We start from the raw sequence: 16,887 nt of genomic DNA, 5'->3' as shown, positions 1-16,887 counted from the left end.
GTCTAGGGGCGGAGTACCCCTTTAAGAATTTATATTTACACAAAAAGCAATCTATTAACTCTTATATGACATGGCATTGCACATAGCCTTTACATACACAAGAGATTCTTCATTCATTACATTGCTTGCAGTTAGAGATGAGCGAACTTACAGTAAATTCGATTCGTCACGAACTTCTCGGCTCCGCAGTTGACTTATCCTGCATAACTTAGTTTAACTCCGGTGGGCTGGTGGATACAGTCCTAGGAAAGAGTCTCCTAGGACTGTATCCACCTTTTCCAGCCCACCGGAGCACCTGAAAACTGAACTAATTTATGCAGGAAAGGCATCAACTGCCGAGCCGAGAAGTTCGTGACGAATCGAATTTACTGTAAGTTCGCTCATCTCTACTCACAGTATACAGAAAATCAAACAGCAAAGCAAAACAGAAATAAGGTTTATATGACATTGTGACTGCTTTTCTTACAATTGAGCAGCTTTAGTGTTTCTAACATATTACGGCATAGTTAGGGAAAATGGGGTGTAGTAGTGGGAGGAATAAAACCCATGAATTAAATAACCATGACATTTATAATTTGGCAGCAAAATAGAGATAGAAAACAGAAATGACATCTCTTAAGATGTTTAATCCTGAAAACCGTCTGTTTTAAAACACCTACATCTTGTTTGTGTTGGCCGATGTATAAATGTCACCCAGATCCTCTCATGAGCCAGCAGAATGTTTAACCCTTTGTTGTCTCTGGAATTCAAGGAAACAGTGGCATGATCTGGAACAGTGGTCTTCAACCTGCGGACCTCCAGATGTTGCAAAACTACAACTCCCAGCATGCCCGGACAGCCGTTGGCTGTCCGGGCATGCTGGGAGTTGTAGTTTTGCAACATCTGGAGGTCTGCAGGTTGAAGACCACTGAGCTAGAATAACAAACCAAAAACTGGAAATGTGACACTGCATTACTAGGTAGATTTGCTGTTCAGGAATCCAGGAAAGCATTATGAATGTCTCTGCGGGAGCTGTAAGAGTGAAATTCCTCGCCACTTTCCTAGTGTATTTTGCAGACTGGCACTTTAGTAAACTACTTGACTTCCTGTCTGGGTGACATTATTATTTCAGTACAAATAGGTATATCATTTATACATTAGGTGTAGAACATAATACATATATGGTCACACTAATAGCTGTACAGCAGGCCACCCATCTGCTCTACACAGACTTGTACTAAAGGGGGATTCTGGTATGCAAAAGTTGACTTAATTTAAAAGTGTTCAATACAAAGTTAAAGGGGTATTCCAGGCAAAACCTTTTTTTATATATATCAACTGGCTCCGGAAAGTTAAACAGATTTGTAAATTACTTCTATGAAAAAATCTTAATCCTTCCAATAGTTATTAGCTTCTGAAGTTTTCTGTCTAACTGCTCAATGAGGATGTCACGTCCCGGGAGCTGTGCATGATGGGAGAATATCCCCATAGGAACTGCACAGCTCCCGGGACGTGAGTCATCAGAGAGCAGTTAGACAGAAAGCAGCAACTCAACTTCAGAAGCTAATAACTATTGGAAGGATTAAGATTTTTTAATAGAAGTAATTTACAAATCTGTTTAACTTTCCGGAGCCAGTTTACATATAAAAAAAGTTTTGGCCTGGAATACGCCTTTAAAATCCTCAATATATAGTTGGGGCAAGTAACAGGTGTAGGCACTATATAAATCACACCTGAAAGCGGATAAAAAGGAGAGAAGTTTGTGGTGACCCACGGGTGTATGGCGGGACCACGGTGTAGCGGTGTGATTGGTGGGATTAGACGGTATTAACCCCGGGGGCAAGATGTTGTTAAAACCTAGTGTTCATGACGCCAGTGTGGTTTTAGGGTTCCAGAACACCACAGGCCCGGCTCCTCCGCTATCCCAGTTGCTAGTAGTGAAATGAGAGTCCACAACCAGTTATGGTCAAACGGAGGCTTTACTTGAGTATAAGACAGATGGATTTCTCTTCACAGCTAAGGCCAGATTTCCCAGAGAGGTGGCCAGGACCCAGAAGGACCCCGGAGCTTGCTGGACCAATATACTTGTAATTAACTTGACTCGAGATTGGACTTGACTTGACTATATGCAGGACTTGACTAGTTTCAGTGACAGCAGACATAGACTTGAGACTTACTGGAATGACTGTAGGTTTTGGGGTCTTCCAGATGCTGATCACTTGCACTGAGATCTCTGGTGTTAACTGTTCCTCAGCAAAGATCATAAGAGAGTGAATTGTAATGGTCGCCCCTTTATAAAGTGGGGGGCTGGACTAAAGCCCATTGGTCAAGCTGCGGGTCATAGGTTAAGCTGGTGCTCTCTGGGAGAACATGTGACAACAAATCATGTGACTGCATAACATGTGACAGACTTACACAGGTCCTTGAGAACTCCCACAGGTCCTTTATATTACCTATACATTAGGAGACTGTCTAGGCATTAAAGTGATATACACAACACTATGGGACAACATGGGGATACCTTGCAAGGGAGCGGCACGAGCTAGGAGCATACACACTAGGTTTGGGGTGGAGAGGGCTCGGCGGCCCTTGGTGGCTGGTTTCGGAGGTGCACAGTCCAGAAAAGCAAATCATATGTCAATACAAAGAGGACACAGAAGATGGCACTCACAATTCAGATGGTAGATTTATTCAGGAAAAGCAATCATAGCAGGTACAGGCAGGTATGGCAGATGTGACAGGGCAATTGGGGACAGACTGCTCTGAGCGATGACGCACTTACTCTAGCCAGTACGCCTACCGTCTGGATGGTGAGTGCCGTCTTCTGTGTCCTCTTTGTATTAACATATGATAGTTATAGCTGGTCGCCTAAGATTCCGACCTGTACTTCAACTTCAGTTTGCTGGTCACACATGCTCAGCTGCAGCACTAGCAGCTATAGGAGGGTGAGCGGTTTTTCTATGAAACAGATGAAGATAGGAACTAGAAACTAATGTAAGTGCACAAGAGCCTGGAGACATCATGATGGGCCTCATTTCTCAAAATGAACTAAAAGAAAAATGAAAGCTGAGCTCTAATTGGTTGCTATGGGCTAGTTTAATAAATGAGGCCCTCTGCTTTTCAGCAGTCAGGTAAATACAGGAAGACCAGCAAGGGAACAGATAGCAGCAATGCATGATGGAAACTCATGGGCTTCTGGTAAAACTCCGTCCACTTAAAAAAAAAAAATTTTTAACCAGTTTGTGACACAGGACGTACCTGTACTCCCTGACAGCCTGGTACTTAGCATGTATGTTCTGGGTACCGTCTAGGCTATGAATTGAGCGTAGGAGCTATGCTCGCTTTATGGACAGGAGGTCCTGGCTACTATGCAACTGGGGACCCGCCGGGAATGATGGACATCAGCTATTATGATGATGCTCGCCATTAACCCTTCAGATGTCAGATCTATAATGTTATTTTCTTCATTATAGAAAAAGTTTTTGTTAATGACAGGTACGCTTTAAGAGGGTTAAGTAAAAAATCATACAACTTTTACCTGCTACACACTAGTGTCCTTCTATGGCAGACTTGTCTTTCTATGGCTACAGTCATCTAATTTGTTCAACAGAGATTAAGACTAGTCTTGAAATCATACAGTATGTATTTATTTCCTATACAGCAGATGTTAAGTTCCCTCCATTTCAGGCAACATGGTTTAAATTGTTCCTGTCATTTGAAAAAAACATTTGACATCTCAGAAATAAGTTAAAGGGGTACTCCGGTGGAAAACTTTTTTTTTTTTTTAATCAACTGGTGCCAAACAGATTTGTAAATTACTTCTACTAAAAAAATCTTAATCCTTCCAGTACTTATTAGCTGCTAAATACTACAGTTTTTATCCACAAAAAATGTCCCTGGAGGTAACAGGGCAAATCATAAATTCAACAACCTTTGAGGGGTTACCCCCTCGCGGGGATTAAACCCTTCACTAGAACCCCCCTTAAAAACAATCTTTATTCTTAACTTGTTAAAATATTACCCCTTCACACTATTGTTAAAATTATCAGTGGAGGGTATGGTGTTAGGGAGCTATGATTACTCCTCTCTTTGTATATGGAGCTTGTAATATATAATTCTTCGTGCCAATCTTCTGTTGCTTTGGCGCAGAGTATACTTATGCTCTAAACTATTATTGTCCCTCCACTGTTTAAAACTTACTACCAGCCCACCCGACGTTTCGGTGATAAATCACCTTTGTCAAGAGTTAGAGGCTAATGCCGCGAGGAACGCTGTGCACTTACTAATATAGCCTACTGTTGACATCACTTCCTAGCTTAATTGACCAATCCCGTAGCGCCACATCATATTCTCATGTATCGCGATCACGGCTCCTCCACTAATAGTAAAGGAAATCCATGACGTGCTGGTCACATGGGTTCATCATGTGATGATCGAGCTCCTGTCATCCGCATCCTAGGTTGTCAGCGTTACACATCCTTTCCCGTGTCATGTGACCTCTACTTTACTACATCACTCCTGCGCTCCGATAGTTTCAGCGCATGCGCCAGAACTTAGATTCTTCTCTGATGTTTACATCCATAGTGCGCACTCTCCGGGACTTAGAAAAAATCACGGTCACATACTTCTGATGCGCATATCTTCTAGCTCCATGTGTTTTGGTCACATCTATATTCAATAGTTCTCATCAGGTAAGTATTAGGGATAAATGCATTGTATTCTTAGGTGGATTAGGTTTCTTTTTTTAGGCTATTGAAGAATAATAATAATAATAATTGGCCTTAGTGGTTATGTTATTTTATTTTATTTCCAGGGGAACATTACATTTAATAGGAGGACTTTCAGATATCTCTACATTATATGCATAAGGTCATTAGGTATATAGACTATCGTATATCCATGTAGTTATAGACTCATATATGCTTGGCCCACATATATCCTTGAGCATTCTCATTAGAAGGAGGGGCGAATCTGCCTCCTCAAAAAGGGGATTTATAACCAGTGTGCTCTTTTCAAAAAGGATACATGTTAGCCCTTGTTAATTAGCCATTATTCATTGTATATAAATATTATCTTTCCTATAAAGAGATTACAAGAAAAATTCATCATATTCAAATATTATCTCTCTTACAGATAGAATATATTGTTATTCTACATGTTCTTCCTTATTGCATTTTTCTTATTCTATTGATCTTGATTTCTATTTTGTATCATATCCTTTATTTCTTCCTAGATGATATTTCCATAGCTGATGGTCACTGTCTCCCTATCAAAGGTACGTACTATCTGTAAGTTGTTAAATTCATCACCCTGTTTCTACATAATCCACAATACCACTCATTGGTTTCACTAATTAGTGTACAGTTCCTCCGTCACTAGAATCTTCTAGTAGTATTATATGCTATGGGGTTAATTTATAATGAATTAGATCAATATTATTGACAAATCAAGAGCATATTGTCTTTTTCTACTCTAAGAATGCTGTAAATGTAAATTCCTCGTTCAGTCCAAAGGGACTTCTACTATTTAAACGGTAAATCCATTTTGTCTCTTCTTTCCACAATGCTCTATCAATGTTGATAGAGCATTGTGGAAAGAAGAGACAAAATGGATTTACCGTTTAAATAGTAGAAGTCCCTTTGGACTGAACGAGGAATTTACATTTACAGCATTCTTAGAGTAGAAAAAGACAATATGCTCTTGATTTGTCAATAATATTGATCTAATTCATTATAAATTAACCCCATAGCATATAATACTACTAGAAGATTCTAGTGACGGAGGAACTGTACACTAATTAGTGAAACCAATGAGTGGTATTGTGGATTATGTAGAAACAGGGTGATGAATTTAACAACTTACAGATAGTACGTACCTTTGATAGGGAGACAGTGACCATCAGCTATGGAAATATCATCTAGGAAGAAATAAAGGATATGATACAAAATAGAAATCAAGATCAATAGAATAAGAAAAATGCAATAAGGAAGAACATGTAGAATAACAATATATTCTATCTGTAAGAGAGATAATATTTGAATATGATGAATTTTTCTTGTAATCTCTTTATAGGAAAGATAATATTTATATACAATGAATAATGGCTAATTAACAAGGGCTAACATGTATCCTTTTTGAAAAGAGCACACTGGTTATAAATCCCCTTTTTGAGGAGGCAGATTCGCCCCTCCTTCTAATGAGAATGCTCAAGGATATATGTGGGCCAAGCATATATGAGTCTATAACTACATGGATATACGATAGTCTATATACCTAATGACCTTATGCATATAATGTAGAGATATCTGAAAGTCCTCCTATTAAATGTAATGTTCCCCTGGAAATAAAATAAAATAACATAACCACTAAGGCCAATTGTTATTATTATTCTTCAATAGCCTAAAAAAAGAAACCTAATCCACCTAAGAATACAATGCATTTATCCCTAATACTTACCTGATGAGAACTATTGAATATAGATGTGACCAAAACACATGGAGCTAGAAGATATGCGCATCAGAAGTATGTGACCGTGATTTTTTCTAAGTCCCGGAGAGTGCGCACTATGGATGTAAACATCAGAGAAGAATCTAAGTTCTGGCGCATGCGCTGAAACTATCGGAGCGCAGGAGTGACGTAGTAAAGTAGAGGTCACATGACACGGGAAAGGATGTGTAACGCTGACAACCTAGGACGCGGATGACAGGAGCTCGATCACATGATGAACCCATGTGACCAGCACATCATGGATTTCCTTTACTATTAGTGGAGGAGCCGTGATCGCGATACATGAGAATATGATGTGGCGCTACTGGATTGGTCAATTAAGCTAGGAAGTGATGTCAACAGTAGGCTATATTAGTAAGTGCACAGCGTTCCTCACGGCATTAGCCTCTAACTCTTGACAAAGGTGATTTATCAACGAAACGTCGGGTGGGCTGGTAGTAAGTTTTAAACAGTGGAGGGATAATAATAGTTTAGAGCATAAGTATACTCTGCGCCAAAGCAACAGAAGATTGGCACGGAGAATTATATATTACAAGCTCCATATACAAAGAGAGGAGTAATCATAGCTCCCTAACACCATACTCTCCACTGATAATTTTAACAATAGTGTGAAGGGGTAATATTTTAACAAGTTAAGAATAAAGATTGTTTTTAAGGGGGGTTCTAGTGAAGGGTTTAATCCCCGCGAGGGGGTAACCCCTCAAAGGTTGTTATATTTGCTAAATACTACAGAGGAAATTATTTTCTTTTTGGAACACAGTGCTCTCTGCTGACATTATGACCACAGTGCTCTCTGCTGACATCTCTGTCCATTTTAGGAACTGTCCAGAGCAGCATATGTTTTCTATGGGGATTTTCGCCTATTCTGGACAGTTCTTAAAATGGACAGAGGTCTCAGCAGAGAGCACTGTGGTCATGTCAGCAGAGAGCTCTGTGTTCCAAAAAGAAAATAATTTCCTCTGTAGTATTCAGCAGCTAATTAGTACTGGAAGGATTAAGATTTTTTTAATAGAAGTAATTTACAAATCTGTCTAACCTTCTGGCACCAGTTGATTAAAAAAAAAAAAAAGTTTTCCACCGGAGTACCCCTTTAAAGTTTTGATTGGATATAGCCGGAAGAAGCGCAAGGCGGAGTGCTTCTCTCCCTTGCCACCTATGATCTCTGTCTCCTAGACTTATAAAGACGTTTGTCTCCTGCAGTAAAAGGGAGATTGCAGGAAGCTGGGGATAAGAGCACTTAGCTGCATGATACACTTGGCTATATTTAGAGATCAGTGCAGGTCTGCACGCTCAGACTATAACTGATCAAAACCTTTGACATGTTAGAAGTTTTTCTTAATGACAGGGTCACGTCAGAAATGACCCGTGACCTCCTCTGACCTGTCTGTTTCAGTGTTTGACACTATCTGAACCAATGCTTCTTAAACTGTATGGCAGGCCCCCTAGTTGTCGGTGAGGCACAGCTGAGGAGGAAGTTTTACTGAACCGTCCTTCATCTGGCTACAACATTTTCATATTTTTTTTTGTACAAATGTTGATATTACACAGAGGTTAGGAGACAATATCTGTCATTTAGCATGGACTGGTAATTTTGCATGAGGCCTAGGCATTCCCTTAATCAATCTGGTAGGGTCTTGGCATCACTTTGGTCCATTGGGTGAGGCTTCAGTACAAATCGTTGACAGCGCAGAGACCCCCCCCTAGTGGTAGCACCCAGGTGGCTATTTAGTCATACAGTCTAGTAAGATTAGCATAATGGTACAACATAGAGCTATAAGAAAATATGTTACAGAATTGCTATTTTATGGGGAACACATGTATTTATTAAAATAGACGAGAGAGACTTTTAAGAAAAGAGTCAGGCAGCTTTTCTGTTTTATACAATGGGCTGCCTTTCTATTCTACACAGGCTGGTTTCACTTGTTTCAGTGCAAGACGATACTTATGCTTTCTGACTAAGGCTGCCATTATGCAACAAATACAGATAGACATTACCCTATAGAGGTATAGTCCATAATGTTTTGTGGAGCTGATATATTTACACCCAGCAGCATGTGATAAAGACATACAGAAAGCACTGTAACATTGTATTACAGTTAACGGACAGCTGGGCGAAAGGCTAATCCATTGTTAGGTGTGAGAAAGATGAGATTTGTGCTTCTGGTCTTTCAATGGTGTTTCCAATGTACTAGGGCTATTTATAAGCAGTGATAACAACAGCACTTCGACAAACTACCAAAACATCTCTGAGGTCTTGCCTTAAACATAGGAGCACAGCTTGTACCCTCTGTACCAAGATTGCATAACACTTTCCGTCTCTTCACCCATTGTTTCTCTGGCATTTTGGAGGGTGCTGTCCTGCACATTCCTCCAGTTAAGTATGCATATAGAGGATTCACGCTGTGTTAAAAATACAGCCATGTATTTATTTTCAGCTGCAAAAATGCATGAAAAAAAATCTGCCTAAATTTTGGCTGTGTAAACATAGCTTTAGGGTATGTTCACAGTGAGGAATTTACTTTCGCAATTACACTCGCTTATTCTGCATTGGATGGAAGCTCCATTGACTTTAAAGGGGTATTCCATGAAAAAACATTTTTTTTCATATCAACTGGCTCCAGAAAGTTGAACAGATTTGTAAATTGCTTCCATTAAAAAAAAAAAAAAAATTATCCTTCCAGTACTTATCAGTTGCTGAAGATGAGTTGTTCTTTTCTGTCTGAAAACAGTGCTCTCTGCTGACACCTCAGCCAGTCACCTGTCTCAGGAACTGTGAATTTTTTATAAGAAGTAATTTACAAGTCTGTTTAACTTTCTGGAGCCAGTTGATATGAGAAAAAAATGTTTTGTCATGGAATACCCCTTAAATGATCTTTCTGCAGCTCTGTTCACACTGAGGAATTTCTGCAGGCAGAATTCCAATGCTGAATTCTAATTCTATTCTGGCAGAAGATTGAACATGTTTATTCTTCTAGTGAAATCCACGGGTAAAGCCCTTTGAAGTCATTGGGATTCCTATTTTTCTTGACTAAATAAGTTTGGAGCAGAATTGATGTGGAATTGAAGGTGGCACAGAATTTTTAAAGAAGAATTAAGATCCAGCCCATTGGTGGTTGTAGTACTGATCATCTTTCAAATTTCCTCTAAACAGTTCTGTCTCAAATTCCTTTTTCAACTTCCGCACCAATTCCATGCCAAGCAGCAGATAGCATTACCTGACCGAATATATTCCTTGCCAATTAAAAAGCGTACCTGTCAGATCCCACAAAAAATAAAATGAATATGTTACTCAGTACTTAATCCTGACCATGTACATTTTTATGCCTCTATCGCCTATATTTATTATAAAAATTCCTCTTTTCATTAGCTCACAGTGTTAGAAATCCTCTCAGCGAAGGTGGCGTGTCCCTTCCTTGTGGTGGTGGGTGGTGATTGGAGTGTCTGCTCATGCAACCTTGTCCATGAGTCATCTCTTGTCCATGACTCATGGACAAGCCTGATGCTGCTGCAGGACTGGTGGGGACCCCTACAACCATATTACAAAAGGTCTTGAATTTTCATCGATAACAACATATAAAAAGTTTTTTGATCTGAAAGTGTCCATTTAAAGTCAATACATCACCTATATTTTTTTTTCCCAATAAGAGGCAGTTATTGATACATGTTTTTCTAATCTGTTTCTTTCTTTTTTCTTTTTTTTTTTTTTATTGTATTCAAAAGGAATGGGAAATATAAAGAAAGGACTTCTTCCTACTGTATTTACTTCTGGCTTTGGCATAAAAACTGCAATGGCAGTTTTCCCAAAAATGTCAGAATGAAACCTGTGTGGAAACCTAGCCTTAGAAAGATTCTTTAAAGCAGGCCTAATGGACATACACAAACCAGACTGGACCACACCATATTCACTTGAACTGAAGAATTTTCTAGGCACGCTGTGTGACTTGTGCAGCGGTCATTTTAATGGAAAGGGGAGGTTGAGAAACAGCTATTTTGAATGATGTCTTATCTATATACTTATGTCACCTTTCACTGTAATCCTGTCTGTGATAATAAGGAAAAGATTGGTGGAAAGTTATCTCTACAGAATAGGAAGTCTCGGCTTTGTTTAAGGCTTAGTGGTCAGAATAAAAACTGCAATATTTTATGAATATTTTATTATGTACATAGCAAAATGCTAAATTAGAAAAAGAGATTTACCTAAAATTCTTCAAAAATATGTTTAACATAAAAACTTGATTTAAAAAACAAACAAAAAAAGGGTAATTTATGATGACACATTCCTTTAACTTGTTAAGGACGCAGAGCATATGGGTACGCCCTTGCATCCTGGTAGTTAAGGACGCTGGGCTTACCTATACGCCCTGGTCCCATTACTGCTGTTTGAAACACATTCTCGGGCTTAGCGTGCTTCATACATGGTGGGTCCTGACTGCTATCAGCAACCAGGACCCACAGTTAATGCCGGACATCGCCGATTCCTTTAGATGCCGCGATCAAAGTTGATCAGGGCATCTGAAATGTTACAAAAACTATCCCGGCAGCTCAACGGTGTTAATCGGGACCATCACGGTGAAATCTCAATGTCACGATCAGCTAAGAGGACAGCGAGAGACGAGAGTGCCCTTACCTGCCTCCTCGCCATCCAATCAGTCTTCTGCTGCTCCCAGGCTGCTATGCAGGCTGGAGCAGCAATGCACCAATAACACTGACAATGCTGTTCTATGGAGCAACATTAATCATTGTATGCAATCTAAAGATTGCATGTTATAGCTCCCTATGGGGACAAAAAAAAATGTAAGTGTAATAAAAAGAAAAGGTTAATTAATGTGAATAAGCCCTTCCCCTAATACAAGTTTGAATCATCCCCCATTTCCCATTTTTTAAATAAAATAATGTAATAAAAAATAAACATAATCATATGTCATATTGCCGCGTGCGTAAATGTCTGAACTATTAAAATATAAGGCTAGTTAAACTGCACGGTTGATGGTGTACACATAAAAAAAATTGTGCATTTTTGCTTACTTCATATACCATCAAAAAGTCCCATCAAAACAAAAATGGTCCGATAAAAATAACAGACCACAGCGCAAAAAAAAAATAGCCCTCATATAGCCCTGAATGTGGAAAAATAAAAAAGTTATAAGGGTCAGAAGATTACAATTTTAAACATACTAATTTTGGTGCATGTAGTTATAATTTTTTTAAAGTCGTAAAATAAAATAAAACTTACATAAATTGGGTATCCTTGTAACCGTATGGACCTACAGAACAAAGATAAGGTGTCATTTTTACCCCAAAAAATGGCAATGCGTAGAAACGGAAGCCCCAAAAGCTTTTTTTTCACCCCACAAATAAGCTTTTTTTTGTTTTGGCGCAGATTATGTTATAAAATAAGGAATGTTGTTACAAAGTACAATTGGTGACGCAAAAAACAAGCCCTAATATGGGTCTGTAGGTGCAAAATTGAAAGTGTTATGATTTTTAGAAGGGAAGGAGGAAAAAACGAAAGTGCAAAAACGAAAATTGTCCGGGTCCTCTAAGGCAGTGCCCCCCCCCCCCCAACCTTTTTATCACCGCAGACCGGTAAACGTTTGATAATCTTTCCGTGTTGTTTTATATAGACAGCAGCCCCCCCCCCCCCTTATATAGACAGCAGCCCCCCCCCACTTATATAGACAGCAGGCCCCCCCCTTATAGACAGCAGGCCCCCCCCTTATAGACAGCAGGCCCCCCCCTTATAGACAGCAGGCCCCCCCCTTATAGACAGCAGGCCCCCCCCCTTATAGACAGCAGGCCCCCCCCTTATAGACAGCAGGCCCCCCTCTTATAGACAGCAGGCCCCCCTTATAGACAGCAGGCTCCCCTCTTATAGACAGCAGGCCCCCCCCCTTATATAGACAGCAGCCCCCCCACTTATATAGTCAGCAGGGCCCCCCTTATAGACAGCATTCACTCTACTGCTAGATCAGTGGTCTCCAAACTGTGGACCTCCAGCTTTTGCAAAACTACAACTTCCAGCATGCTGGGAGTTGTAGTTTTGCAGCATCTGGAGGTCCAGTTTATAGACAGCTGGCCCCCGCCCCCCTCCTCTTGTAAACAGCTCACCACCTGCGGTTGTTCTCGGGTGCTGCCGCTCCACTGCCCCGTTCTCCTGTCCTCATCATGGCGTCCTATAGAGGAGCATGTGACAAACACGTCACTCTGCTTCCTCCGCAGTGTTACGCTGGGCGCAGGGGAGGAGGAGTGACGTGTGTGTCACATGCTCCTCCATAGGACACAATGATGCGATCGGGAGAACAGGAGAGCAGCACTGCAGGTATCGGACATGGTATCGATTGGCCAGGAGGAGGATCAGTGTAACAATATCGAATTTTCATTCACTATTGTCACACAATGGGCGGGCTTGGCCGCCACAGTGAAATTATTTAAAGTTCCTCGGGCGGCCCGATACCGTTTGATCCACGGACCGGTACTGGTCCGTGGCCCTGGGGTTGGGGAACACTGCTCTAAGGGGTGAAACCTAGATTTTTTTAAAATATTTTTTTTAACCAATTAGAGTCAGATACTGAAACATCTTTTTTTTTTTTTCTAAACTATCTATATGCTATGGTTGTAATCTTTTTATTTCATTTTTAGTTCCCTTTTATGGGGGAGGCCATCTTGTCTGAGCTGTTTTTAACTATAACTTTAATATGTTGATCACTAGGGGGCGGTTTGGTCAAGTTCACAAGTGTGTGGAGATCTCATCTGGGCTGCGCCTGGCTGCAAAAATCATCAAAGTGAAAGCACCCAAGGACAGGGTATGTAGCGGTTTAACAGATGTAACCAATATTTATGATATTAGAGTTTCTTATATGGGTTGCTTGCTGTAAAAGTTGCCCAGTTGCCCATAGCAACCAATCAGGTCGCTTTTTTCATTTTTAACAAGGCCTCTGCAAAATGAAAGAAGTGATCTGATTGGTTGCTAGGGACAACTGGGCAACCCTTCCTTTGCAAAAGTTTTGATAAATCTCCCCCTATAGCTACATCCAGATGCTGAAAACCTGTAGCTTCTCACAGCTAAGAGTTGGATACAATCTACACAATATTTTTAAGCTTTTTTAACACATTAGCTGCTGTGGAAAAATGTATTTCATCAAAGTAACATTCAGCAGAAGTATAATGTCAGATCCAGTAAAGGCATGCAGAATTCTGACGGCAGCCTTTTGATGACTGAGACAACATAAGTCATGCAATCTTTTTGCCAAAATAGATAGAATGTATATTCCCTTTCTATGCCTACTGCAATGCATTCCAGAGGCATAAATATCCTCCGCCAGGCTGAAATATAGCCTTTCCTGACAATTACCGTATTATTTTCTGGCCTCAATGTTTATTTACATACTTTTGAACTATGATTTGTGACTCCAGCTGCTTGTGTGGGCATTTGCCCTTTAGTGCAGAGATGTATGGTGGGAAAGCTGAGGGCTCTGACAAGCTCAGAGGATTACATTTGCATATTCATGAGCCTCTTAGTGTGAGAGGCTGTGAGTGCTCCTAAAGCATGCTGAGATGTGGGGACAAGAAAAGGGCACCCTGGCACCGTGGGCGCTTGCCTGCTTCTAATTATCCATATATTTACTCCCCCCACCTGGATAACAAGACCCTTCATCTTGTTACGTGGTGAGAACAGGAAGTTCAAGAGTAACGTTTTATTTTTCTTACAGGACGATGTGAAGAATGAAATTAATGTAATGAACCAGTTAAATCATGTCAACCTGATAAAGTTATATGATGCCTTCGAGTGCAAGAACGACCTGACCTTAATAATGGAATAGTAGGTATCATCTTTGCAGGAGGGAGGATTCTGCACACTTCCCCTTTAAAGGGGTACTCCGCCCCTAGACATCTTATCCCCTATACAAAGGATAGGGGATAAGATGTCAAATCGCTGGGGTCCCACTGCTGGGGACCCCCGGGATCTACCATGCGGCACCCACCTTTAGCAGCTTCTGGAACCACTGGAGGTCCTCAGGCTGAGTCCATCCTGACCATGGGTACGGAAGATCGTGATGTCACGACTCCTCCCCTGTGTGACGTCACACCCTGCCCCTCAATACAAGTCTATGGGAGGGGGCGTGACAGCGTGGCTGCGTGGTAGACTTAGGCCTCCTCAGGACACCAGGCACTCTCTTAGGACTTGACCTCACTACAACTCAGCTAATCAGGAAAAGAGACTGAGCTAGCTCCTCCCAGGGCTTATATGGGGGGAGACTCCGGAGGGTTCCCATAGGTCACCCTGTAGGTCACATGGTCACTGGTACCTTCCTTAATTACAACATATAGCAATATATGTACATTACAATACATAACATAGGCACTGCTTAACTAGTTAGGGCAACTAGGCGAAGGGGGTGCCCAGGGGTAACTGAATGGAGTCTGCCTGACAGGGCAGCAAGGGTACAGGGGTTCAACTCCTGTACTGGGCCACCGCAGTATTATCGACATTATATAAAAACTTTTTGTTGACGACAGGTACATTTCTAGGATTTCTAGGTCAATCAAGGAGGGGCCAGGAGGTGAGGCCGAGATAGGAGGCATGCTAGGCTGCAACACTTGAGCAGCTCTGCTTAGCCTCAACACTTGGCTGAGAAATAAAAAGATTGTTTTGTAAATATGGAAACCACCATCAGCTTCAGGAAAGGTACAGCTTGCTTTTATACCATAGTAACTATTCAACTGTGTCTGCAGCTCTTGGCAGCAAATACAACTGACGTATTCCCTTAACCCCTTAACGACATTGGACGTAAATGTACGTCATGGTGCGGTGGTACTTAACGCACCATGACATACATTTACATCATGGACATGACTGCTATCAGCAGCCGGGGACCTGCCGGTAATGTCAGACATCAGTGATCGTGCCGATGTCCATCATTAACCCCTCAGATGCCATGAGCAATACAGATCACTGCATCTGCGGCAGTGCGGCACTTAATATGGATGATCGAATTACCCACAGCGCTGCTGCAGGGATGCGATCGTCTGTAATGGCGACCAGAGGTCTCTCACCTGCCTCTGGCCGTCTCCTGGAGTTTTCTGCAATTGTCTGCGATCGAGCAGACTAGAGCAGAAGATGACCGATAATACTGATCAGTGCTGCTATGTCCTATGCATATAGCACTGAACAGTATTAGCAATCAAGTGACTGCTATAAATAGTCCCCTATGGGGACTATTAAAGTGTAATATATGCAAATATGGTATCAATAAAAAGTAGAGATCACGGCGCAAAAAATGAGCCCTCATACCACCGCTTATACAAAAAAATGTAAAAGTTATAGGTCGTCAAAATAGAGGGATTTTAAACGTACTAATTTGGTTAAAAAGTTTGAGTTTTTTTTTTTTAAAGCGATACACTAATAGGAAAGTACATAATCATGGGTATCTTTTTATCATATTGACCCACAGATTTAAAAAAACATGTAATTTTTACCATAAATTGTACGGCGTGAAAACGAAACATCCCAAAATTTGCAAAATTAAATTTTTCTTTTTATGCAAAAATAAAATTGGTCTGGTCCTTAAATCAACTGGTGCCAGAAAGTTAAACATATTTGTAAATGACTTCTATTAAGAAATATTTACCCTTCCAGTACTTTTTAGCAGCTGTATGCTACAGAGGAAATTCTTTTCTTTTTTAATTTCTTTTTTGTCTTGTCCACAGTGCTCTCTGCTGACACCTGATGCCTGTATCAGGAACTGTCCAGAGCAGGAGAAAATCCCCATTGCAAACCTATGCTGCTCGATGGTCGTCACGCCACCTCCCATAGACATGAATGGAGGGGGTGTGGCATGACATCACTTCCCCAGTCCCGGAAACCTGGAGGTTTCCGAAACTAGAGACGCAGCCCCGCATAGAATGCGGGTGCTGCAGGGAGACCCGCGATCAGACATCTTATCCCCTATCCTTTGGATAGGGGATAAGATATTTTTGCCCGGAATACCCCTTTAACCCCTTAACGACCAAGGATGTATATTTACGTCCTTGGCCGGCTCCCGCGATATAACGCGGGGTCACGCGGTGACCCCATGTCATATCTGGTCGGTCCCGGCATGTATCTGAAGCCGGGAGCTGGGGCTAATAGCGCGCGGAAAAAACGAAAGTGCAAAAACGGAAAATTTGTGGTCCTTAAGGGGTTAAGGACCACATGTAGTGAGCTTCAAAAAGACCTGGAATAAGCAGTTACTGTTGTCTTAAAGGGGAACTCCGGTGGAAAACAATATTTTCAAATCAGCTGGTGCAAGAAAGTTAAACAGATTTGTAAATCACTTCTATTTAAAAATCTTAACCCTTCTAGTACTTATCAGCTGCTGTATACTACAGAAAAAATTGTGAATTTCTTTCCAGCCTGACAAC

General features: G+C 41.0%; 1 protein-coding gene across 4 annotated transcripts in view; it reads left to right on the top strand.

Annotated features, from left to right (window-relative positions):
- The window catches only part of MYLK3 (myosin light chain kinase 3), a 107,281-nt gene that overhangs the window by 68,959 nt on the left and 21,435 nt on the right, over positions 1-16,887 (top strand). For all 4 annotated transcript variants that reach the window (XM_056525711.1, XM_056525713.1, XM_056525714.1 and 1 more), the window contains 2 exons: positions 13,196-13,289; positions 14,196-14,305. In XM_056525711.1, coding sequence (XP_056381686.1) covers positions 13,196-13,289; positions 14,196-14,305 — 204 coding nt within the window. The remainder of the gene's footprint in view (positions 1-13,195; positions 13,290-14,195; positions 14,306-16,887) is intronic.

The sequence above is a fragment of the Hyla sarda genome, chromosome 6 (genome assembly GCF_029499605.1).
Source record: "Hyla sarda isolate aHylSar1 chromosome 6, aHylSar1.hap1, whole genome shotgun sequence".
Lineage (NCBI taxonomy): Eukaryota > Metazoa > Chordata > Amphibia > Anura > Hylidae > Hyla > Hyla sarda.
The sequence above is the reverse complement of the archived record's forward strand: the minus strand, read 5'-3'. Positions and strand labels throughout refer to the sequence as shown.